General features: G+C 39.6%; 5 protein-coding genes across 6 annotated transcripts in view; 2 read left to right on the top strand and 3 right to left on the bottom strand.

The window, feature by feature from the left end:
• Nucleotides 1-25,183, top strand: part of LOC135697445 (zinc finger protein 479-like) — a 322,329-nt gene that overhangs the window by 35,082 nt on the left and 262,064 nt on the right. The window lies entirely within an intron of this gene.
• LOC135697295 (zinc finger protein 502-like) lies at nt 840-3,517 on the bottom strand. The gene is made up of 4 exons (XM_065216919.1): nt 3,023-3,517; nt 2,534-2,959; nt 1,368-2,477; nt 840-1,300 (listed from the first exon to the last, which is right to left on the bottom strand). Exons 1-4 carry the CDS (start codon nt 3,241-3,243, stop codon nt 1,138-1,140), a joined length of 1,920 nt encoding a protein of 639 aa, XP_065072991.1. The 5' UTR covers nt 3,244-3,517; the 3' UTR covers nt 840-1,137.
• On the bottom strand, nt 6,904-8,207 carry Etfb (Electron transfer flavoprotein beta subunit). Its single transcript, XM_065216917.1, has 2 exons — nt 7,996-8,207; nt 6,904-7,787 (listed from the first exon to the last, which is right to left on the bottom strand). The coding sequence occupies exons 1-2, from the start codon at nt 8,044-8,046 to the stop codon at nt 7,074-7,076; spliced, it is 765 nt and encodes a 254-aa protein (XP_065072989.1). The 5' UTR covers nt 8,047-8,207; the 3' UTR covers nt 6,904-7,073.
• On the top strand, nt 8,588-9,822 carry LOC135697483 (3'(2'),5'-bisphosphate nucleotidase 1). Its single transcript, XM_065217232.1, has 2 exons — nt 8,588-9,004; nt 9,068-9,822. Exons 1-2 carry the CDS (start codon nt 8,750-8,752, stop codon nt 9,755-9,757), a joined length of 945 nt encoding a protein of 314 aa, XP_065073304.1. The 5' UTR covers nt 8,588-8,749; the 3' UTR covers nt 9,758-9,822.
• On the bottom strand, nt 9,843-19,216 carry LOC135697456 (uncharacterized). 2 transcript variants are annotated; one of them, XM_065217195.1, is made up of 5 exons: nt 19,062-19,216; nt 18,782-18,992; nt 18,257-18,590; nt 18,109-18,162; nt 9,843-10,861 (listed from the first exon to the last, which is right to left on the bottom strand). In XM_065217195.1, exons 1-5 carry the CDS (start codon nt 19,194-19,196, stop codon nt 9,886-9,888), a joined length of 1,710 nt encoding a protein of 569 aa, XP_065073267.1. In that variant the 5' UTR covers nt 19,197-19,216; the 3' UTR covers nt 9,843-9,885. The 2 variants fall into 2 exon arrangements, with proteins under 2 accessions (XP_065073267.1, XP_065073268.1); XM_065217196.1 differs by lacking the exon at nt 18,109-18,162 and having other exon boundaries at nt 9,845-10,861; nt 19,062-19,212.

Here is a 25,183-nt window from a genome sequence, read left to right as displayed (position 1 = left end):
CCATGGTAACGTTATGGTATTGATGAAAATTTATCAAGTGATTAAATAGTGTTTTGAATTGTTCTCTCGGTGTTTTTCAGTTGCGTTTCTATTGCTCTATAAGAAAGTAGTGCATGCAAGTGAGTTCACGATAGCTTCAAGAAACAATGACCGTCCTATCGGTTGGTCATACTCGGATGGGTGAAACTCATCATGATGATGGTAACGTATGACTGAAGCTTAAAATCATTCCAACATCAACGCCACCGCTATCACTGACGGCAGCTTCAAGAACCAATGGCCGTGCCAGAGGATTGGTTGATCCACGTCACCGGATGGCCTTCCGGTAGACACACACAGGTTGTGGGTTGGTTTTGTTAAAATATTAATCAGTACTACCCATAGATACCTGTTGCTGTGGATTTCCAGCATCACCTTGCTCTAGACGACTGGTACCTTTTCTCCGCTCAGATAGCCTCTCGGAAACCCGGATTAAAACCGGAACCACCAGGTCAATCTGTTCCAATTTTCAGTATACCATAATTGCGAAGATCTTTCTACATACTGTGCAAATTTCAGCCAATTTCATGGTGATACAAGAAAGTTATACCCATGTAAACATTGCTATTCGTATGGCCCTTAGCACGTTAGGCCCTCCCCAATAGTAAGGCAGGTGGTGTTCATTTGAAAAGCTAATAACAGCCAAGATGTTCCCAATACTAAAAAAGTTCTACATTTTGTACACGCAGAAAATCGACCAGCTACAGCGAAAGCTAGAGTCGTGATTTTGTCGATTTTCCCATACAAACTTGAAGCCCCTTGAGCGTGTGGAATTTTTTTAGTAGGATGGCAGAAAAAAAAACGTATTGACTGACGTATACGGAAGTATATTCTCTTTACTCTCAACCCGAAGTACCACACGTCCAGACTGTTTGTGCAAACGTCCACTACCTGTGTTCCTACCCTACCAGCTGTGTGTTGTATTGTATCCCTATACACTATCAATAAATAGAGTAGTATCTCGAATACCTCCGCCATGGCAGGACGGTCAAGCAAACTGTGTCTTTTATTCAAACATCCGTAAACACAACGTAGGAAAAGTTCAGTCCATGCGCGATCACAGACCGTTAATCTGCTTCCGGCGAATGTTCCTTCCGCTTAGACATCCAAATTCATCAACACATCGATTTCCTCGTCCTTCTTATCCGTCTTGCTAGCAACCACTGCCGCGCAGCGTTTTTCGTGCTTGCGATACGAAGTGCAGTCGCTGAACCGCCTCAAGCAATACTTACACTCGTAGGGTTTTTCTCCAGTGTGAACCCTACAGACATAAAAAAATGTACCTTACAATTCGACCATCACAAAATAAAACAAAAATGTTCCAATACCTTCGATGACATACCAGGCCGCTTCTCCGGTGGAATGTCTTATCGCAAGAATCACACGCGTGCCGTTTGTCTTGGGTGTGCGTTCTCATGTGACTTTGAAATGAGCGTATATTCTTGAATGTTTTCCCATTGCAAATTGTACAAATGTGTCGCGTTCCATCCGAGTGCATACTATCCATGTGAATTTGCAAATGATAGTTGGATTTGTGCCGTTTTCCGCATTGTTTGCAGGCGAACTTGTCGGAATGAATTTCCTTATGGGCAGCCAGTTGTGCCATGGTAATAAATGAACGCGGACAATGTGCACATTTAGCGTACGGATAGATTTCGTTACCATGAGATCTTTGTATATGTTGCACCAGATCGGATACTGACGCATTCCTTTCGTTACAAAGGATGCATCTGACCTGTACCGATGCGGTGTTGTACGCTGTCTTATTTAGATGAACGGTTCTCTTGTGCGTGTACAGTCCACAAGGAGAGTTGAACTCCTGGTTACATTCTACGCAGGTGTGAGGATTTTTACCTTCATGAACCTTCTGCACGTGTTGTTTGAGAAGGAGTAGACGTCGAAAAGAGGCTTCACATTTGTCGCAACTGTACGGTTTTTCGTTAGTATGTAACAGCATGTGCCTCTCAAGGCTAGTATTTGTCGTGAAGGTTTTGCCACAAATGTTACATGAAGGCTTATCTTCACTGTGTACCGATTGAATGTGTTTTTTCAAAAATGGATATGATTTTCCACATATTTCGCAAACTAACGAAGGCCTAGGTTTTTCGGTAGGCTGGTCCACTTTAGCATTCGTGCGGTGCTTTCTTGATTCATGACGTCCCCTCAAAAAATACGTTTTAAAACGCAGTGTACAAAAGTTACATTTCAATGGTCTCTCGGACTGATCGTGTTTAGATAGATGTCTATTATATGCTCCCAAAATGGGGATATCGAGTGAGCACTCCTCACAACGGTAGACACTTTTGGTTGAATGGTTCTCAGTTAGATGAAGTGCCAGCTCATTAGCGTCTGGTAGGACTGTTGAGCAAATGTAACACTTTTTCAATACGATTTCCCTCAGAGATATATCCTCTTTGTCTGGCTGTTGTTTGTCCATCCTGTAGAATTTTGCAAAATTTATATGACGCCAGTAACCCAATCATCAACAGCTTACCAATAAGTTCGTGTGGTCACAAACCTTTCCTCCGTTTCATCCTTCTTTATCTCGAATATTTCAGTAGGGATTTCCGAATCAAACTCTTTAATGACCAAATCAGCTGGTTCTAAAGCGACCTCCACTTGTTCTTGGTCTACGATTACCTCAACTAAAGGTTGCCGAGAAAATTTGATCAGCTGCTGAAATTTGATTTCCGTCTGAACAAAATCCTTCTGGATCGCCTTCAGTAGTTCCACACGGGCTATGCATTGAGTGCAGACCAGATCCAAAAAATCATTTACAAGAAAGGCAATCCGTAGCGATTCATAAACGTTGGATTTAATGTCGATTCCACCGAGTTTGCCATTCTTGGAGACCAACTCGCAGCTTGGGTAAAACCGTAAACACAACCGACAGCTTTCGATTTCCACATCTTCTCCATTCCTGGAAACAGAGCCAGCCGCCCAAATGTAGCCTCTGGTTTCTTGTTATACATATCATACATACCCGTCAACAAAGATCTTTGGTTCCTGATACGGCATCGTATTGTCCGGTTTTCCGAAATGCCATTGACAGATTTCCATTTGGCCCAAGTGACCATCATCAGCTACTTTATCCCCACATCCTATGTGGATTGCGTCGAGCCAACGCTCCGAAAGGGACTTGTGCCGAGGGAACACCTTGAAGGTGCCCACGGAGGCGGCACACGTTGGCACAACACAAGGCATTTTATGTGGATTTTAATTAACGAATCACTTTTGTGGCCTTTGACCAAATTATAATACAATTTTTAAGGAAGTACGAACTATTCTAGACCAGCAATTGAAATAGGCGGTACAACCAAACGTAAACACAACATTCTCGAGAATCAAAACACTCCCACGCAAAATAGCAATGCCATTCGATAAAGGAAGTTTTCTCTATAGAGACGATGGTGTTAGATTGCTTGGATGTGCTTCGATTCTTTAGGAATTTGCGTTTAAAGTCGTTGTTTACGTTTGTTGTTCCGCACCTTTCAATTGTTGGTCTAGTACAATGAGTTACAGAGAGAAGTGCAGCAGATCGTGAAATATGGTTGTATGAGTAATCCAAAAAATCAACGTAAACGCAATTGTATCGTAGGGGTTTTACTCACACAAATTAACCGACTGCTTCACCTCGGTAATCCAGCTCATCTCTCATAGTACACTCAAAAATATAACTAAACATAGAGAGATTAAAAATTAATCATTTTATGTTTTATCAATATTTAAACATTGATTTGATTATAATTTGATTTCAAAATTATACTAAGGCGGAATAAAGACGTAGAAATCGTTCAGTTTGTATTGATCCGGTCTTTAATTTTTTTCACGTCGATTCCGGTCGTTTAGTTTCGTGGGTATAGTTTTGTGGCCTCAGGTGGGCATATAATAATCGAAAAAGACACTTTCAACCAACAGGTAATGTAACAAACATATCAATATTCTTCACCAGATGGAGCCATCGTAATTTCCATTTCAGTTTTTACTGAATTCTGAGCCTGTGAAGAATCCGAAGTGCTGCTGGTCGGAATCCAAGGGTTACGTATACGTAATACTGCAAAAATCGGATGAACTGCCTTCTGATAGAAAGACATCGCTCCGCACCTAGTCACACGGAATGGGAACTGAAGGATGAAATAATTGGCAGACTCGGTTGAGGATTTTCATTACGACGTAGATGCAAGCAAAGATATCTAATCAACAAGATATCCCACTAATCAATTTCTCATACAAGGCCTCGAGGTAAATTCAACAAGTTTGGTAGCAATCGACCTTTTTTTTTGGATAGAATCCATGCTGATCGACCGAAACTTCATGTTTAGAGTGGTTACCTTTAAACATGCATACAAGGAGGTTATTCCACGGTTATTTCTGACATATCATTTATCCCACTTTTGGAACACTGGAAACAAGAATGATGATTTCCGTCATCAGATAACGAGAATTTTAGTTTCCTTATTGCTCTAGCAGCCTCATTTTCATGGATGTGTTGACATTCAAGACGTCCTGTGGAGTATCTCAAACTGCCTGTTCAACTTGAGCAGGCTGTGCAGCTGAGTCAGCAAGCAGAGAGATTTCCTAGATACATTGATGAGAGAAGTCCATCTTTTTTACGTTTAGATTTGACGAACGATCAAAATTGCTTCAAAATTGGTACTTAGGTTGAAAAGGTTCGTGAAAAATTCGTGAAAGACGGAATCGATCCATGTCCACAGAAGAGTAACCGTTTTCATTTGAAATCCAAAATACATCCGAATGAAAGTAATCCTCAAACTCACACACATTCTGAAACAATCATCACGAACAGCGTCCACATGAGAGTAGTAGCAACAATCAATACGAAACTAACGATTTAAAATTGGCTCACTACTTGACTAGCCTATTGGTCCCAAGCAAACGATTAACGTACCCCATTCTAGTCAAAATTCTAGTACTACGCAATGTTTGTTTTGATTCGCTATGAAAGTTTGACAGATAAAATGAGGGGTTATTGGTTTTTCCTATGTTTCGAGGGGTGAATCGATTAGCTTGGGACCGAAGAGAGTACCAGAGCTGAGCCAAAAAGTTGATCACGTTATTTCGGGACCTTCTAGTCTTAGAGTTACCTCTATGATAGTAGTAGTGACCACATTGCCCCCGAGTGGCTGACGATAAACAACAAGATAAGAATACCAAGGCTCAACTACTACGGGCACATCCGGAATTTTGAAAACGGCACTCAAGTACATAATACCAGAACCCAAGCAAATTGGAAGAGCGGCATATTCCTGGAAAACCTGTATTCGACAGGACATTGAAATATGGCAGGTTATAGCCCAAGAAAGGAGCAGGTTCAAACAAACAACTAAAAATCTGTATAGTAGCATGGTGAAGTCGGAATTTGAGACTACCAGCGACTCTGACTGGGATAGTGAAACTAGTTCCTTCAGAGTTCTCCGGAGTCAGTGATAAGGACCCCATATGAGAGGAACCAATTCTGGCGATCCTTTAGGCTAAAAACCTATTAAATAAAGAAAAAAAATCTGGCGAAGTCGGTCTGAGGCAACGACAATAACAACCCACAAAGCACCCCCAGTCAACCTATGATTTATAGTACGTTCAGACTACAGAGTTATAACACGTTACAGCGCTATCTTGATGGTGGTTTCTGTGTTGCAATTATTTGACAACCGTTATAACATGTTATAACTCTCCAGTCTGGACAGCGTTTTAGCAACACAAGGAAGTCCAGAATGTCATAGGTAAGTTAACACAATCGTTATATTAACGTGCTACCCCAATAGATCCCTATATTCAAACGTGTTAGCAGTGCCTTTTTAACCACCATTGGTTGTCTCTTCTGGCGTTCGAGTAGTGGATCTATTGGACAGGGCAGGCGCAGACTACTGATCCCATAAAACGGCTGCAACCTGTGGACTGCAAAAATAAAAACAACTCGAGTACGGTATGATATGAGGGGCTCGGTGGCCTTAGAGCGGCCGTTTTTGCTTACTGAGCCAAACATCATGAGTCTAATCTCTGAGCCATTAATTCAAGATTCGTCAATCGTTTAATTTGTTAATATGTCTAGTGGCAAAGAAGACCGTGGGTTCAATCCCAAGCTCCTTCGCGTTATATGATCATAATTCAGCTTATCGTTTACCAAAACAAATCTTGCTGCAAATCCAACCCTCGTACTCAACACCCCAGTGATTCCTCGTGGAAGTACAGAAGATTTCTCGGTTTCCATCAAAGCGAGTCTCAACTTAACACATTCATTTGTTGACCCGCGTTCGGGCGCGGCCGGCGCTGGTATTGTCTAGTTTGAGATCACCAGTTTTTACATATTGAGAATGATTGCTAGTACCAAGCATCGTATATTGGTTCTCTGTGTAATTACTGCTAAGTTGGCAATAACAGAGCACAAGTACAACCGTGGGCGGTCAATCATGCTCAATTTAGTGCACTTTTTGAACATTTCCATCAGAAATTCTACGTAGTCCAACGTCAACGAAGTTTCACTATGAAGTGAACTATGAATTCTACAATGTACCCTTTAATTTTAAAAAGTTCTCTGAAATCTAATGATGTTCTCTTGACTTTTAAAAATGGCCCTTGGCTTCTGAGAAGGTCCCTGAACTGCTGTTAGGACTCAAATTTGTGAAGACATCTCGTCGATCTAATTGACGAATTTTTCTAAATACATCTGACATCTGTATTCCAAATAACTCCCACCTTTTGTCAGGGAAAACAGGTTTAATGGTGAAAATTTGTTGCGACATCTGTTCCTCTTTTATGCTACTCGGTTACCCTCACGTTACCATGTTTACGCTTGAAGATTTTGAATCACAATAATGTAAAACATAGTGAGTGGAAACGCATTGATTTTCATTTTTATTACAAACTTTATTTGCACCGCAATAACTCAACAGATTTTCCTCAGCTCGATCGCACGATCACGCTAGTACGTAAAAAAGACAAATGCACTTGAAGTCGATCCAAAACAAAAGAATAATACGAAACTACCACATCTTCAACTCTTCCCTGCAAATTTTCTACTTGATATGTCCACCATCGCGCAGTTTGCTCAACAGAGTATCCACATCAGGCAGGACCGATCCAGCCTGACGAACCGGGGGATCTTCGACCGAGACCACCTCGATACGGGGAGTCGTGTCCACACCGAGATCCTTCGGTACCATCTTCTTGATCGGCTTCTTCTTGGCCTTCATGATGTTCGGCAACGTAGCATAGCGGGGAGTATTCAAACGCAGATCGGCACTGATCACGGCCGGAACCTTGGTCTTGATCGTCTCCAGACCACCGTCGACCTCGCGAACCACGGTCAAACCGTCGCCGGTCTTCTCGACCTTGGACGCAAAGGTAGCCTGGGGCCAATCCAGAAGAGCTGCGGTCATCTGGGCAGTTTGGTTACAATCGTCATCGATCGCCTGCTTTCCAAGGATCACCAGATCGGCCTTCTCATCCTGAGCCAGCTTGGCAAGGATTTTCGACACATGGATGGGTTGTAGCAGCTCGTAGTCCTTTCCGGAAATTTCGATGTGAATGCCACGATCGGCTCCCATGGCCAGAGCGGTACGGAGCACCTCCTGCGATTGAGTTGGCCCTACCGAGACGGCCACAACTTCGGAGGCGATCTTCTTCTCCTTCATCTTGACCGCTTCCTCGACGGCAATTTCATCGAAGGGGTTCATCGAGTGCTTGACGCCCTCGGTCACTACTCCGGATTTGTCCGGCTTGACGCGGATCTGGAACAAAAGAGAGTACCCACATCCCTCGGTTAGTGGATTCGCTAACCTGTTGTGTAATTCAAGGTTAGCCTATTTCGGGCAGAAACGCGTTACTAGTTTCGTCTTCTTATCAGCAAATGGAAATCGCTTTATCTGTGTGCAGGGTTCTACATTATTTTTTTTTCTCTTCCTGGCTATGAAATCCATCTTCTACGTAGGTACGTACCTTGACGGCATAATCGATCACTCGCTTGACTCCAACCAGAACACGAGACATGGCTGCTATGGGATCACTAGAACCGGGACTTATTACTCAATTAACTAGTTGTGTTGATGGAGAAGGAGTCGTGGATCAAAACGGCAATCCGAGAAGTCCTCTGCAGTAGATTGAGTAACGACACAGACACAACTGACTATACGACAGTACTACGAAAACACCGACATGGAGAATTTGCAACGGCAGATGGAAAAGGATCGAATGGATGGTGCAAGGAGGGAGCGGGATGGCAGATGAGCAAAGGTTGATTGGCAACAACCGTGTTGGAAGGGTTTCCGATAATCAGGATTCGAACACGGGCTTCCTTTGGATCTGTGTGCCTGTGTCTGAGAATTTCCACATAAACTGGCATCCCGGATCTGACTGTGCGTAAAAGAGATAACGGTATCGTTCGCTTTCTGACAGCTGGGGTCAAATGAATGAATGAATGAATCGGTCCACACAGTTTTCTGTACACACTTTCCTGCAAGGCACTTGTGCTTGCAAAACTGGCGAATGAATGAATGAATGATCATCATCAAATCATCATCATCACCAGCTGCTTAAAGTGAAGTTTTTCTCGCCAGTTGTTGGGGTCAGTCACTGGTGTTATCTTCTTGCCCTCGGACGGATCTCAGCACTGCCAGCACTTGCATTCCATCGTTTTTCGTTGCGAAATAATATACCCTACTCGACGGTGTAGCATATAACAGAGATTTACACAATGGCCAGTGCTACAGCAGCAGCAACCGCACCCCTGGTGATGCGGATAGTGGCCAGCTCGATCCAGATTGCAGCCCGTGCTGGGCGGATAATTTGTGATGTGATGGCTAAAGGTGATCTCGGGATCGTGGAAAAGGGAAAGGATGACTTGCAAACCGAGGCGGACCGGTCGGCTCAGCGGTGCATAGTGGCTTCACTGGAGCGGCTGTTTCCTAATGTGACCATAATCGGTGAAGAGGGCAGCAGTGATTTGAAGGTAGGGTAATTTAGCTGTCAACTGTTGGCAATTGAGTTTTTCTCTATTGAAACTGGTTTACAGGTCCCAGAGGATTGGTTGGTCACGGAAATGAACAGCGAATTTCTCGAGCGGAATGTTTGCCCGGATGGCTTAAAACAGGTCAAAGAATCGGATCTGGTTATCTGGGTGGATCCCCTGGATGGAACTAGCGAGTACACGCAGGGATTCCTGGAACGAGTAACAGTATTGATTGGGATATCGGTGAACGATCGTGCCGTTGGAGGAGTCATTCATCAGCCATACTTCAAAGCCGACAACGGATCTTTGGGTCGAACTATTTGGGGAGTCAAGGGAATCGGGGCAGGAGGTTTCTCACCGAAAAAACCACCGACGGATCGATTCATCATAACGACCACCAGGTCTCACTCCAATGCGCTGGTTCAGTCAGCCTTGGATGCCCTGTCCCCGGACGAAGTGCTCCGAGTCGGTGGAGCAGGCTACAAAGTTCTTCAATTGCTTGAGGGAAATGCCCATGCCTACGTCTTTGCCAGTGCGGGATGCAAAAAGTGGGACACGTGCGCTCCGGAGGCAGTACTTGAGGCTCAAGGTGGAGTGCTGACGGACATTCTCGGTCGACACTACACCTACGGAAAGGACGTAAGCTTCCCGAACGCTTGTGGAGTCCTTGGGACCGCCAGTGGCACGTCCCATCCGGACATTTTAGCTAAACTACCGGATGATGTAAAACAGGCTATGAATAAAACACACTAAAATATCCATTCCCTATATAGTTGCAAGGTTGCTGTGTATTTAAATAAAAATCTCCTTAAACTCCACAGGAAGTTACTCTAAACATTGGTACCATTATTTCATACACAGAAAGCACAAACACCTTTATCCTACAGTTTTGATTTAGGTTTCTGGAGCAAAGCGCGGAGCTCTCGCCTCAGAATCTTGCCACTCAGATTCTTCGGAATTTCGGCAATGAACCTCACGCCTCCGTGCAGCCGCTTAGCCGGTGACGTCCGGTCGGCTACGTACTTCTTGATCTCCGCTTCGGTAACATCGACACCTTCCTGTTTAACCACGAATGCCATCGGAAGCTCTCCGGCACTCTCGTCCGGCAGGCCAATCACCGCTGCATCCTTTATCTTCGGATTCGTCAACAGAATCGCTTCCAGTTCCGCCGGCGGTACTTGGTAGGCTTTGTACTTGATCAACTCCTTCAATCGATCTACGATGAAGAACTCATAATCCTGGTCGTAGTATCCAATGTCCCCGGTATGCAGCCATCCCTCCTTATCTATCGTTTCCTTCGTAGCAACCTCATTGCCAATGTACCCCTTCATGATTTGCGACCCCTTGAAGCACAGTTCTCCGTGCTGATTCGGTCCCAATAGCTTACCCGTCGCCGGATCAATCACCTTAGCCAGCGTGCCTACCTGTACGATCCCCACGCTTCCGGCCTTGTGACCTTCGCCGCTCTGAACTAGAGTAGCCAACGTAGTCTCGCTCATGCCGTACCCTTGGCGAACGTGTCTAATGTTCAAGCGCTTCTTGACCAGATCCTCCGTCTCCTTACTCAACGGTGCCGCTCCGCAGAGCAGCGAATCCACACTGGACAAGTCGTAGCTGTCGACCAGTGGGTGTTTGGCCAGGAATACCACCAACGGAGGCACCACGAACACCATCGTGCAGCGGTAGTTTTCGATGCAGCTCAGAAAGAGGCCTTCCTCGAACTTGGGCAACGAGACGAGCAGCTGCTTGTTGCAGATCACGTTGATCAGGGTCATGCAACCGTACGCGTGGAACCACGGAAGGACACCGAGTAGCACGATTCCACCTGGTGGCGGTGCGATCAGCTCCGAGGATTCCCTAGAAGAGAGGGGTGTGATTAGGGGTGTATGTTCGGTAGGAGGGGCCGTTGGACATTAATGTGCTGAATTAGTAGTTAAGGTGTAGCTAATTGGACAACAAATACGAAGATATAAGTAGATATGGAGTAGTAGATGGGTTTAAATTTCCGATGAAATACATTAACATTTATTTAGATGATATTTAACGAGCCGGGCATGCTAGGTATTTATAGATTTATTTGCTAGGGAAAACGAACTGAATTTGGAACAGATAATTTTGAAGATTGCACGACTTTTTCCGAAAATTGCTTCCCAAATGGAAAAAAAATCCTTACTGAAAAGACTGATTTTAGCAGAAATTCATATTTGCTTGCTTTTTATTCATTCGTAAATCAATTTCAAATTGGCGAGGCCTTTTTTAAAATCAAGATCCTGAAACTTTAAAGGATCTTGGAAGTTGATTTTTTCCAGTACTGATACAACTTTAACCCGGTCTCTAACTTTTGCCAAAAATCATCATTTAGAGAGAAGCATATATGCATTCTTCAAAGTATTCTGCAATACGTAAACTTTTAAGAAAAAAATATGGGATAAAATATTAATGAACCCACTTAGGACCTGAATATTCAAAACCACATGGAGTCGCATCATGACAATGTACATTGAAAAAAACATACGCAAGACAAACATGGTATTGAAAGTTCTCCAATTCATCCTGGAGTTCGTATCATGGTGATCAACATTTTTTTTTTTTTTTTTTGTCTTTATTTTAGAGATTTTTAGCCTGAGGCTAGTTCATCTCTTCTGGTGATCAACAGACTCAATGAGGTATTTTACTATATACTGACAAAGTTGTTGAACCTTCAGGGCTTCATGGAGCCCCTTTATATCATGTGAAATATTTCTTTGTAACGACAAAATAGGTCAAGTTCTCCAAATTATCCGGATGTTCAGATCTTGATCTTGCGTTGATGTAAATTTGACAGCTAGACAATAGATTTAGCTGTCACTTTGCCGAAACGCGTCCGATCCGGATCTAATGTGCGTGGGCCTTAACTCTATCTACTACAGATACAACTATAATAGTTGTGTCAACGAGATATTTCTGATTCTCCCAATGATTTTGAAGATCAAATCTTGATAACCTACTATATACTGACAACGACTCAACGCGGTATTTTACTGAGCGGTTCCACGTCAAATGACGAATCGATCTTTACATAATTCTAGATAGAGCTGGAATTAGGGCGTAACAGGTTTTGTAAACAATGACTTCTCTCGATGATTTCTTGAAACTCAAGGCACGCCCACGTCAACCAACATAACCAACGGGAAAGGGGAAGTCTTCCCCTACCCGATGGTGACGTTGATTTGAGTGGGCGAGCCTTGGCTTTCTAGAAATAATCGAGAGAAGTCATTGTTTACAAAAGCTGTTACGCCCTAATTCCAGCTCTATCTAGAATTGTTTGTTATGGTCAATCATTTACAGTTGAACTAAAATTCGGCCATTTTGAATACCGCAAAAAAAATTAAAATGGCGTATTCGAAATTTTTAAACAAATCCGTTTCCGTGCTACAATTTTCTGAAAAATTTCAAAGAAATTTTCTGAAAATTTTATAGAATCCAAAATGGTCGAATTTTAGCAAAAATGTGAACAATTATGCAAAGTTTCATGGGTAAAGCTCACGATTTTCCTATTCGTCATTTAGTGTGGAGCTGCTCGAAGGTCCAGTCTGAAATAAGTTGTTTTGCTATTTGGCCCGACATTTGGCCTGGAAATGCTCTATACCCCAACTAAATTTTTGAACCCGTAGAGCTGGAGTATCTTAACACAATGTGGGATATTTGTTTCCAATGACAAAGTTCTTCATGTTCTCCAAATTATCCTGAAATTTTAATCTCGATGATCTACAGATTCAACGAGGTATTGAACAATGTCTCGACTAAATGTCTGAACCCGAAGAACTCAATGGAGTCCCATGATATCATGCGGGATTTTTTTTCTTACTGTAAAATGAATGCCGATTAGATCTTGATATTCTACAGGTTAAATAAAGTTTTGTACGATGCCCTTCGTACAAATCTTGATGATCTTTAGGCTCATCGAGGTATTGTCTCTGTGTCTCAACTTAATGTGTGAACGGTTAGATCTTGATATTCTATAGACTCAACAAAGTCTTGTTTGATGTCCTGCATTAATTATGTCACGGTAAATCGAGGAGAAATTTACCCCCCCCCCCTCCCCATATCGTGACGTTTTTCCTATACCTAATGCATTGCTTGTCACAAAATCTTAGACACCCGGGAGGGGGCAAGAGCGTGACATAATATATGCATCAACCCTATGAATCCGAGGAGATTTGTGGGACCTCATTACAAATCATCCTGATAATTAGATATTGATGATACAGGCTCAACGAGGTACTGCACTATGTCTCGACTATTTTTTTGAATCTGTAGAGCTCCATGAAGTGCCATAACGTAATGTGGGATATTATTGGCAATTGAAAGGCACTCCAACCTGGATCCAACATATCCTGAAATTTAGATCTTGATGATCTACAGGCTCAATGAGGTATTGTGATAGACGTAACTCTAAGACCAGAAGGTCCCGAAGAAACGTGCTCAACTTTTTGGCTCAGCTCACTTCGGTCCCAAGCTAATCGATGCACCTCTCGAAACAAACTTTCATAGCGAAAAAATAAAAAAATAAATAAATAATCATATAAATGAATAAATAAATAAATAAAAAAAAAAAACAAATAATCAAATAAACAAATAAACAAATAAATAAATAAATAAATAATTAAATAAATGAGTATATAAATAAATTAATATATAAATAAATAAATAAACAAATAAACAAATAAACAATTAAGCAAATAAACAAATATACAAATATACAAATAAATAAATAAACAAATAAACAAATAAACAAATAATTAATGAATATATAAATAAATGAATATATAAATAAATAAACAAATAGACAAATATACAAATAAACAAATCAATAAATAAACAAATAAACAAATAAACAAATAAACACATGAACAAATTAACAAATAAACAAAAAACAAAAAAAAACAAATGAACTAATAAAAAAATAAAAAAATAAACAAATAAACCAATAAACAAATAAACAAATAAATGAGTATATAAATAAACAAATAAACAAATAAACAAATAAACAAATAAAAACAAAAACAAATAAACAAATAAACAAATAATCAAAGAAACAAATAAACAAATAAACAAATAAACAAATAAACAAATAAACACAAAAACAAATAAACAAATAAATAAATAAACAAATACAAAAATAAACAAATCAACAAAAAAAAAACAATTCAACAAATAAATAAATAAATAAAAAACTAACTAACTAACTAACTAACTAACTAACTAACTAACTAACTAACTAACTAACTAACTAACTAACTAACTAACTAACTAACTAACTAACTAACTAACTAACTAACTAACTAACTAACTAACTAACTAACTAACTAACTAACTAACTAACTAACTAACTAACTAACTAACTAACTAACTAACTAACTAACTAACTAACTAACTAACTAACTAACTAACTAACTAACTAACTAACTAACTAACTAACTAACTAACTAACTAACTAACTAACTAACTAACTAACTAACTAACTAACTAACTAACTAACTAACTAACTAACTAACTAACTAACTAACTAACTAACTAACTAACTAACTAACTAACTAACTAACTAACTAACTAACTAACTAACTAACTAACTAACTAACTAACTAACTAACTAACTAACTAACTAACTAACTAACTAACTAACTAACTAACTAACTAACTAACTAACTAACTAACTAACTAACTAACTAACTAACTAACTAACTAACTAACTAACTAACTAACTAACTAACTAACTAACTAACTAACTAACTAACTAACTAACTAACTAACTAACTAACTAACTAACTAACTAACTAACTAACTAACTAACTAACTAACTAACTAACTAACTAACTAACTAACTAACTAACTAACTAACTAACTAACTAACTAACTAACTAACTAACTAACTAACTAACTAACTAACTAACTAACTAACTAACTAACTAACTAACTAACTAACTAACTAACTAACTAACTAACTAACTAACTAACTAACTAACTAACTAACTAACTAACTAACTAACTAACTAACTAACTAACTAACTAACTAACTAACTAACTAACTAACTAACTAACTAACTAACTAACTAACTAACTAACTAACTAACTAACTAACTAACTAACTAACTAACTAACTAACTAACTAACTAACTAACTAACTAACTAACTAACTAACTAACTAACTAACTAACTAACTAACTAACTAACTAACTAACTAACTAACTAACTAACTAACTAACTAACTAACTAACTAACTAACTAACTAACTAACTAACTAACTAACTAACTAACTAACTAACTAACTAACTAACTAACTAACTAACTAACTAACTAACTAACTAACTAACTAACTAACTAACTAACTAACTAACTAACTAACTAACTAACTAACTAACTAACTAACTAACTAACTAACTAACTAACTAACTAACTAACTAACTAACTAACTAACTAACTAACTAACTAACTAACTAACTAACTAACTAACTAACTAACTAACTAACTAACTAACTAACTAACTAACTAACTAACTAACTAACTAACTAACTAACTAACTAACTAACTAACTAACTAACTAACTAACTAACTAACTAACTAACTAACTAACTAACTAACTAACTAACTAACTAACTAACTAACTAACTAACTAACTAACTAACTAACTAACTAACTAACTAACTAACTAAATAAATAAATACATGCATCAAATGCTTCTTCTTCTTCTTCTTCTTCGCATTTCAAGCTTCGTGGCGCTAGCATCTCTTGATTTCCTCTATACATTTTCCACTTTCGACCAATTTTGCGCTAGAATCGATAAATTTTCTGTTGAAAATTTCCACTTGGCGCTACCAGCAGTTAGTGTCTAGTGTAAGTTGTGCAACGCCAGTGCCATCAGGTTGTAAAAGAGGGTTTTTTAAGTGGGAAAGTCGCCGTTAGTGGCGCTTAAGTCGAATAGGACTCTTTACACTAGTTTTTAGAGAAAATTTGTCCAAGGCTCAATTTCTGTTCTCTGTGGTTTTGTTATGATCAATCGAGCTGAAATTTTGACACAGAACTACAAATATGCTGAATTTTACGTGTACGTAATATCAAATTATTAGAAGCGCTTGCCGGAATTTGGACAATAAAATAGCACATTTATGATTTGAAATTTCCGAAGTGTTATAGTTTTAAAATCTTCAAACATATTGCCAATAAACGACGTCGTGCTTAAGAAAGTTATTTACGATATGGTAGTTCTGTGTCAAAATTTTAGCTCAATTGATCATAACAAAACATCGTTGCATCATGCCAAAGTTGGCTAGTTTGTATGCAAATCGGCCTATTGTCCTATTTGAAAAACGGAGACCTCTGAGAAGCGAGAAATCGTATCTGCAGTCAATTGAATAGTCACATAATTGCAGCCAATCGAGCAGAAGGCCTGTCAGTGGGTAGAAAACAATGTATTCTGATTAGATTGTAGGGTAAGTGCACCAGTTTTGGCCAAAGTTTCCTATTTTGGCCATGCCTCAGAAAAAACGATGAAATCACACTTTTGTGGGCGATATATACCTCTGCGAATAGGATTTGAATCAACAATCTTGACACAACCTAAGATCTCAAACATGTAAAAAACGCGAAATATCATTAAAACATGGCCAAAATAGAAGTATGGTCAAAATAGGTGTGTTTTCCCTAACATGGCTATCAACCTAATAAATAATTAATAAAATAAAACCATCTTGGATAGGGATAGAAATATAGCTTGATATATTGTAAGGTGATGAATTAGAACATATGAAAATAAATTAAGAATCATCGTTAACATATCTTCAGTAACGTTTGACCTCAAACTTCAATTCTTACCAATAACAACAATACACAACGAAAGCGGTAAGTCATGCAAGGTGCGAACAACGTTTAGGGTTGCTAGTATGTGTGAAAAAATATCGTCATGTTGCCAGTTTTTTTATTTGTCTTTATAGGGCTCTACCAGAATCGCGGATGAAATAAGGACATCGCATTTTTTGACATGTGCTTCGCAATTTTTATTCATAATTTTAAGGAATAAATGTTTTCAATTCGATGCCGAGGCACATCAAACGTTCAGTAACACTTAAATAATTTAAGAAACACTGCATTCCCCAGGATAAAGCTGAGTTTTGAACAGCTGTCTAGTGGATTTTTTTATGAATTGGCAAATTATGTATCTTGACTCTTGACGAAGTTATCTCTAACGGATTACTTTGTATGCATAACGGCTTTTTAATAATTATTGTAGTTCTGCAAACATACCGACGAACGGTGATGATGGATTTTTGATATTTAATTAAAAGTAGAAGTTAATTAAAAAATATAATTTTGAGTCATCTCACGCGCGTATTACGGATATCAAGGACTGAATTTAACAATTGATGAACACAATATGGAACTTTGACGTTTGGTGAACAAAGAGCTGTGAAGAAACTGTAAAGGTAATTTATATCTGTAACTGTAACCAGTTCGTTTTTGTTAGCTAATTTGGTTAAAATGTCATACTCAATTATCTCAAAGATAAATCGTCCAGCTCAAACCTTTGTAGGGGTGCGAGGTGGGACCATCATCATCATCATAACAACGACTTGCGTCACATCTTTGCTTGATTTCCTATCCATGTGGGACAGTCATACAATTCAAGCTGAACAATGCATTAGGTCCTAAGTACCATTGACATATTCTCTTCGCCAACTTTCTCTTTGCATCCTCATGGTCATGCTAAGACACCATCAGCTATTTTCAGCACACAGATCTATTATCTAGCTTCTAATATGACAAACACGGTTCTATACCCAAGTTATTATTGACTTATGGACCGATTACCAACAATTGTGACAAGAATTAGTTATAAGTTTGACAACATTTTTTTTTCTCCCAAATGCCTAATGATATATATTTCTATTGGTTCTAACTATTAATTTGAATTAAAAACTAATTAGTAAACAAATATCACAGTTAGTTTGAACAAAAAAATAAAAGGTATTAGGTGAAAGATACATGGAGTATTAGTATTCGTTAGACCGACATTAGTTTGGGTTAGAAAATTAGAACGCATGGTAATTAATTTGGCGTGAAACATTTACCCAGTGTGCAACTGATTCCGGTCACTGGAATTACAAGTTTTGTTGATAAGGTCACTGCAAATGCGATAGAGATACGATGATTGGTGGTTAGCATAGGTACTTCCTCCCAGCGCATAACAATTCACCCCTCTCCCAGCAGGTTACTTACTTCAACAGCGCAATGCTGGCCATCAGATTGTAGTGCGTAAGCTGCACGCCCTTCGGCAGCCCGGTAGTTCCCGAGGAGCACATAACCAGTGCCACATGATTGTCGACGTCCACCGGTGGAATGTAGAACTGCAGCGGATTGATAAACGAGACCGGCTTCTGGAAATCATCGAACAGTTCCACATCGCTTCCGAAGGGGTTCTCCTCGCCGAACAGAATCACCCGCTGGACGATGTGTCGATTCTTCCGTGCCGCGGCCACAACCCGATCCGCCGAGAACGGTGACACGAAGATGACCTTTGGCTTGGACAGGTTAAATGCATGAACCAGTTCACCTGGGTAAAGTAAAGCAATTGTTTGAGCCTTATCAGTTGACTGCTTGAATGGCTGATAACAGAAAGCCGTCGCGCTCTCGTTATCTACCTAGCTTATTGTTACGCTGATTTGATAGGCAATTAACTGAGATTAGATTTGCATTCGAGTACAACATGAGTGGGCACAATGGTTTCATCGGAAAGATACTTACCCTCGGTGTAGGTTAGATTGATGGGCGCCACGGTCGCTCCTAGAAAGATCGAAGCAAACAGGGCCGCCGGGAATTCGAGCCTATTCTCGCTGACGATTCCGACCACATCTCCGACTCTGACATCGGCCAAAGTACGCAGGCACTCCGCCAGTCGAACAGTTTGCTCCAGCAGTTCCAGGTACCGCAGTTCCGTTCCGTAAACTCCATCAATCTAATGCGATATGAATGTAGAATTAATATTTACTTTACCACATGTGATATGACCTGCAGCAGTACTTACAAGACCAACATCATTGCCATTGAGTCGCATTCGATTCCTGAGGTACGCTCCGAGGGAACCGTGTCCTTCGGTAACATTTTGCGGTACCGGTCCGCCGCTGATGATTAATCTACTCTCATCCCCCGCAGAAGCCATCGTTTTCGTCGCACTTGTCTTGTTCGGCCTAATCTTTTCGCAAATAGAAATTTGAACCACTTGAGTGACCGGTCGCTAATCAACTGACTAACAACAACAATCTGAAGTGACTAGAGGCAGGATTAAGCACAAAGTGCACAGTTTTGGACCTTTTGGCAGCAATCTATTATGCGGATGATTGTTTGTTATCACACACCACACCTCTATGGTAGCTTTGCCTTTGCCAAACACACATCAGAAGGGAAAAATCGCAGAAAAAACACGAGCTCGAGTTGCTTCACTCGCTTCGTGAGCTGTAAAAAAATGGCACGCACACCTCAAGCCTGTGCCCAAAGCAAAGCATGCATGCGGATTCATGAATGAATACAACTAGCACCGTTTGTTTACACACCTTCGTCATTCATGCGAGCCTTTTGCTCATAACCATCAGTGCACTTCGATGAGAAGAATAGGGCGACCAACTTCGTGTGCTTTCACCAAGAAACGGTACTGACCGTAGACGGGAGAAACGATTTGACGAGTGATGACTAGATTTTAAGGTTTTTAGTTATCGTTCGGTGGTCGTTTCAACAAGGAGGCCCCTTATAGTGTCGGTAGCTGGAGCTGTCAATCTGATGGCGTAGAATAATTCTACGCCATCAGATTGACAGCTCCAGCTACCGTGCTCAATTTTGTTACAACTTGAGATTTAGATATAGTTTTCATATAGAACAACGTTGTTCAAGACCGCAAATTAATTGAATTTCTGTGAAACAAGTTATCCACCATTTACTTTGGCCTACTGCACCACGCATACCTACAGACTTGTGTATGAGAATATAGGTATGCGCGGCGCACTTGGCCTGAAATTTAAAACATTTAACGCAACTGTCGAATCGATTTGCGACCTTGGACAAAGCTGTTCTGCATAGTTTTCTATTTATTGTACTACGTTTACATTGATCTGGAAAAGATTGAATTCATCAGTACCGATCGAGGAAAACTGATAAAAGTATTTTCAACGTAAAACGTGAATTTCAGGCAAGTTTTATAAAACTTGGTATATCTCAGTTGTTTGAAGATATACAGCTGTCTTTGGCAACTTTTCATAAAATTCTACAACTTTGCCCAAGACAGCAAACCGAGTTATTGTGTGGTTGGAATTGCTCGAGGGAGACGACTCTATCTACGCTGCAGGAAAGATTGTGTTGTGATGTGGCTAGCTGCTCGCACGCTGAGTAGATAGAAAGAAGATTGATGACGATTCTGAAGATTTCCTGCAAAAAGATGATGCACGATGCATGTAGATGCGAGAAATGCAAGAAGATTTTTCGAAGATTGATTCGCTAGTGTGAGATTTTTTGAGCATCTAAAATTGAGATTTAGATGTGTTACCCCCCTCGATAAATCCCAGGTCCTATCATAATAGTAACATTGCTTGATTATCGTGTGTTTTGTGAAACTTAACATCGTTATCAACGTCACCGTAGGGGCCGGTTTTGAATGGTATTGTTTATTGTTGTTTATTGTTTATTGAAAAATTCAACTGACAAATATGTATAACAATGACAATGCGATCGTAGCTTGTATGATGTGATATGAGGGGCTTGGTGGCCTTAGAGCGGCCATTTTTGCTTACTGAGTAGAACATCATGAGTTTAATCTCAAGCCTCTCCATTAGACTGATGCAAATTTTGACATTTTCGCTCCACAGTGCTCAAACGGTTCCATATCGGGTCCTGATTAGTCTCCCAAAATTTGAACTCATTCGATAAGAAACTGACTTGGCACAAACCATTTGAAGTTTATATGGAAATTACTATAGGAAAATCAAATGTTTTGTTCATATCCATCTAACAATTTACCATATCGCTCTGCTTTAAAAAATGATAATTGAGCTCGTAGAAAATTTTCTCAGCTACAACTTTGTCCTTAACCACTTTTCAATATAATGTAAGCATCAAAAGTTATCAATAATTCAAGCCACTAATGTCTTACGATTATGCTCAATCAACTGTTCAGCAGGCAACATTGGTGTTTCTGGCGCTTGGAATAGAGCACAAAAATCATGGCTACTATGTCACACTGCAAGATATAGTGTTGCTCACAAAACAGCTGCTTGATCATGCCATAAGATTATCAATCTCTTAAACAATTAATAACTATTTTATTTGACGTTTGGCTCAACAACTATATTCTGCTAAGTTGAAGCTGAGAAAATTTTCCATAAGTATAGCTTTTGAATTTTTGAACAGTGCATTATGGAAAAAGGTAAGAAGACAATGAACAAAAAGTTTTGATTTCCCATAGTAATTTCCATATAAACTTCAAATGGTTTGTGCCAAGTCAGTTTCTTTGCAAATTAGTTCAAATTTTGGGAGACTAATCAGGACCCGATTTGGAACCGTATGAGCACTGTGGAGCGAAAATGTCAAAATTTGCATCAGTCTACTCTCCATATTCAAGATTCGTTAATCGCTAGGGGCATCCCACTCTAAACTTTGTACTCCTATCGATATACCTATAGATACCTGGGAATATTTATAAATACTTAAGAAATATCTAGCGATGGTTTGTTTGCTTGGTTGCTATAGCATATAAACCAATTTCATTTGTTTGTTTATCTGACGTTTGGATTCAAATCTTATCTGATTTTGTGTAAATTTAACATTTATTATATTGTTACCGAACGGTAACAGTTTTTGTTGCGTATAATTTTAAGACGATAGGAAAAGAAACAGTATTTAGTTTGCTCAGAAAGTTAAAGGTCAATTTGTAGTCGATAGCCAGTCATCTATACGTTTCGTGACGGGTGGCGATTGGACTCGCATAATGAAGAGGGTCACGATGGAACAGCGGATAGAGCAAAACGCATTACGAAAGGGAGTTGCTGGGTGGTGCATGAGCTACGATGAAGAGGCGAGAAGGTCAGTGAGTCTGAAGCTGTGGAACAGAGTGGATCTGGTGAAATTTGGATAGGATTCAGAGACGTGAGGCACGTTGTTAGAGTGCACTTTTGTAAAGTAGTGTGTGAAGAGCGGTGATATTATGCCTTTCGGAGACCGAGATTTCAACCTCTGGGACAACTAACGTCCGTGGTCTCCCAGGATCTGGGATCAGTCCACACTACAGCCGCCGATAGCCACGAGGATCGGTAGCTTGACATCGACAGCGGCCGGTTTCTCTATTACAGCAGCGTAAGTGTTTTACCTCCCACCCACCATTGGACCAATAAAACCATTAAATTAAAGCCTAAAAGGGTTAATTTTTGTCAAGCTTCTCATAATTTCGAAAACTCCCCCTACCTCGCCATCGCCCGGAGACCCGGGAGCAAAAGAAGCCTTTGGTGCTCACCCCAACAACTGCCAACTGCCACCCCAACAACTGCCGACTGCCGACTGCCGCAGAAGCTCCAGGTGTCAAACAGTTGTGAGTTTCAATATTAATAGAATTTACTACACGCCACTGACCGTATCGTACGTGACTCGTTGATCCAGTCTCAAGAGGAAGCTATACTGATGGCCATTGGAACATTTCGGCTATTGCTCGTTTAAATGTATCGTTCAAAATGCAGTTCTGGAAATGACTATCTTGTTATAAGTATAGTTTTCAAGGAGGTTTTCACCGAGGTTTTAATCCACTAGGATCTTGATCCTGTGACATTTAAGCTGATGGGAGCTGAATCGGAACTTGTGGCATCCGAAGAGCCGAATCTCATAGCTTCCGTAGCGTTACGAGCTGCAGAAATAACAACATTCCCATGGATTTTCCCCCATACCCATCCTCCCATGGATTTCAACTTGAAGCTCATAAAGGTCGCTAAGTTGGACCAGTTCAAATCGAAAAATCGATTCAGAACAAAATTTAGAACGGTTATTAAAATTGACTATCATAACATTCTATTCACCTGATATTTTTCTTGCAGACGCTTCCCAACAAACAATTTTAGCTGCAGCTTAGCTTACACAGGCAAAAATTAGCTGCATAAGGCGAATTTTGGCTGTATAAGCTAAACTGCAGCTAAAATTGTTTGTTGGGTTACTTTGAACATTCCCATGTGGACCTTATGGTCCTACAGGTTTAGTTTGAAGAAATCTATTATTTCACCCTTAAGAAACCAATAGAGTTGGAAAGCATGCATTAAGTACTCTTCGCAAAAATGAGAGAAAATGTATACCCCCATGTATGTCATGTTGTTCCAATACCTAATGCATTGCTTATTTGTAAATCAGAGACTTGAACTAGTTTCTAGTGGATAGTTACAATGATTTTACGTCACGGATTATAAAAAAAATGTGGCGATATTGGGGGCATGCTCATTAAATGGGTTAATGAGCTCGACGATAACCTTACAAAAATGGTCCATTTTCCATTTTTCATTTTATCGTTAAAAAAACATATTGTAATTTTCAAATTATTGTTATTTATAGATTCGGTGGTTCAGTAAAGTATGATTAGTCTGTTGATTTTGTAGTAGTCTTGAGAATATACAGTTTCATTGTGTTCAGCTTTTATTTCATAATACATACAATCAACAACAACATACATTCTTCCACAAATATGGAACATTTCCATATGATGAACACACTAGACTGGCTGAACAGTAATTAAATGTTCTTTAATTGTTGGGGGACTGTACACATTTAAAGCTCTTTGGTTCCACAATTGTCTTCTACCCAAGTAACATTGCAAGTTTTATGGAGGTTTTAAAGCATGCTACAAGTCTAAATCATGGTCTACAGAACCCTTATAAAACCGAAATTGTTACTTGGATAGGATCCTGATGTCCGAGAAAACGGATCAACAAGACTTGGTGTACTTTATTTTCACATTTTAGATCACTGAAAAACATACTTCATTTCAAATAAACTAATTTTATACTCTAAAAAATGATCAGATCACGTGACTAAAATTATCGAACTGATGGAGCAAACAAACAACAAACACAACACTAGCAACAGGTCATAAAACAAATTTTACTACGATGAAAATAAAACCTAGAATTAAAATACTTAGCGGTACTTACGAGATATTTAAAAATATTTAATAAATATTGGAACTAAAGTTTAGAGTGCGATGCCCCTAGGTTAATCGCTTTATTTGTTAATGTGAATACATTGGAATAACATCAAAGTCATTTGGTGTGTTGTAATAAAAGGAGCTCGTTTGCCTAGTGGCAAACGTTATTGCTTACTGAGCAGAATATCATGGGTTCAATCCCAAGCTCCTTCGCGTGCTATGATCGTTCCAATTCAGCTTATCGTTTACCAAAACGTTACCAATCTGCAATCCCAACCCTCTTACCCAATATCCCAGTGATTCCTCGTGAAGTGTAGGGGTATTCTCCATCAAAACGAGTGTCACGTCAACACATTCCTACCCATTCCTTTCTTGACCTGTGTTCGGGCGCGGCCGGCGCTGGTATTGCCAATATGTACTTACCTCTATACCCCTAAACAACCCAATTGACATGGTTTCCCTTGAAGATGACTTTTTGCTCGAATGAGCGACCAAAGCTGTTTTGCCAATATCGTCATGTATGGTCGAGATTTTACAGCTATGGTCACCTCTACCACTCAGTTGTATGGAGAAATTTCTAAAAACTGCAGGAATTCAACGCTAAGTAACTGCAGTTTTTGACAATTTGGTGTAAAGGCACTTGTACCATAGAGGTTGTTGCTTGTACTCTATCTAGTTTCCAAATGTGAATTTCTTTACTGTTTTTTCCATGAACTGATAAAAGGTTCTACCAGCAAGGTTTCGTAGACTAAATAAATTACAATTACAATTCCAAGAATTTAGAAATTCCTCATACAACTGAGTAGCAGCATAGAGGTAGTGACTCTCTCTCAGAGTAATTATCATTGACCGTGTTTTCTCACTCCTTCGGTCTCGCTTCTCACTCAACAAATTTTCATTCTCTCCAGCCTTTCTTTGAATCTTCTTTCATAACAAACCGCTCTCACCACTGATAAGCATACGTCAAATCACATGTTTACAACCTTCTT

This window comes from Ochlerotatus camptorhynchus, unplaced genomic scaffold (assembly GCF_037179485.1).
Source record: "Ochlerotatus camptorhynchus isolate MF236.1 unplaced genomic scaffold, CSIRO-AGI_Acam_v1.1 ptg000070l, whole genome shotgun sequence".
In the NCBI taxonomy this organism is placed as follows: domain Eukaryota; kingdom Metazoa; phylum Arthropoda; class Insecta; order Diptera; family Culicidae; genus Ochlerotatus; species Ochlerotatus camptorhynchus.
The sequence above is the reverse complement of the archived record's forward strand: the minus strand, read 5'-3'. Positions and strand labels throughout refer to the sequence as shown.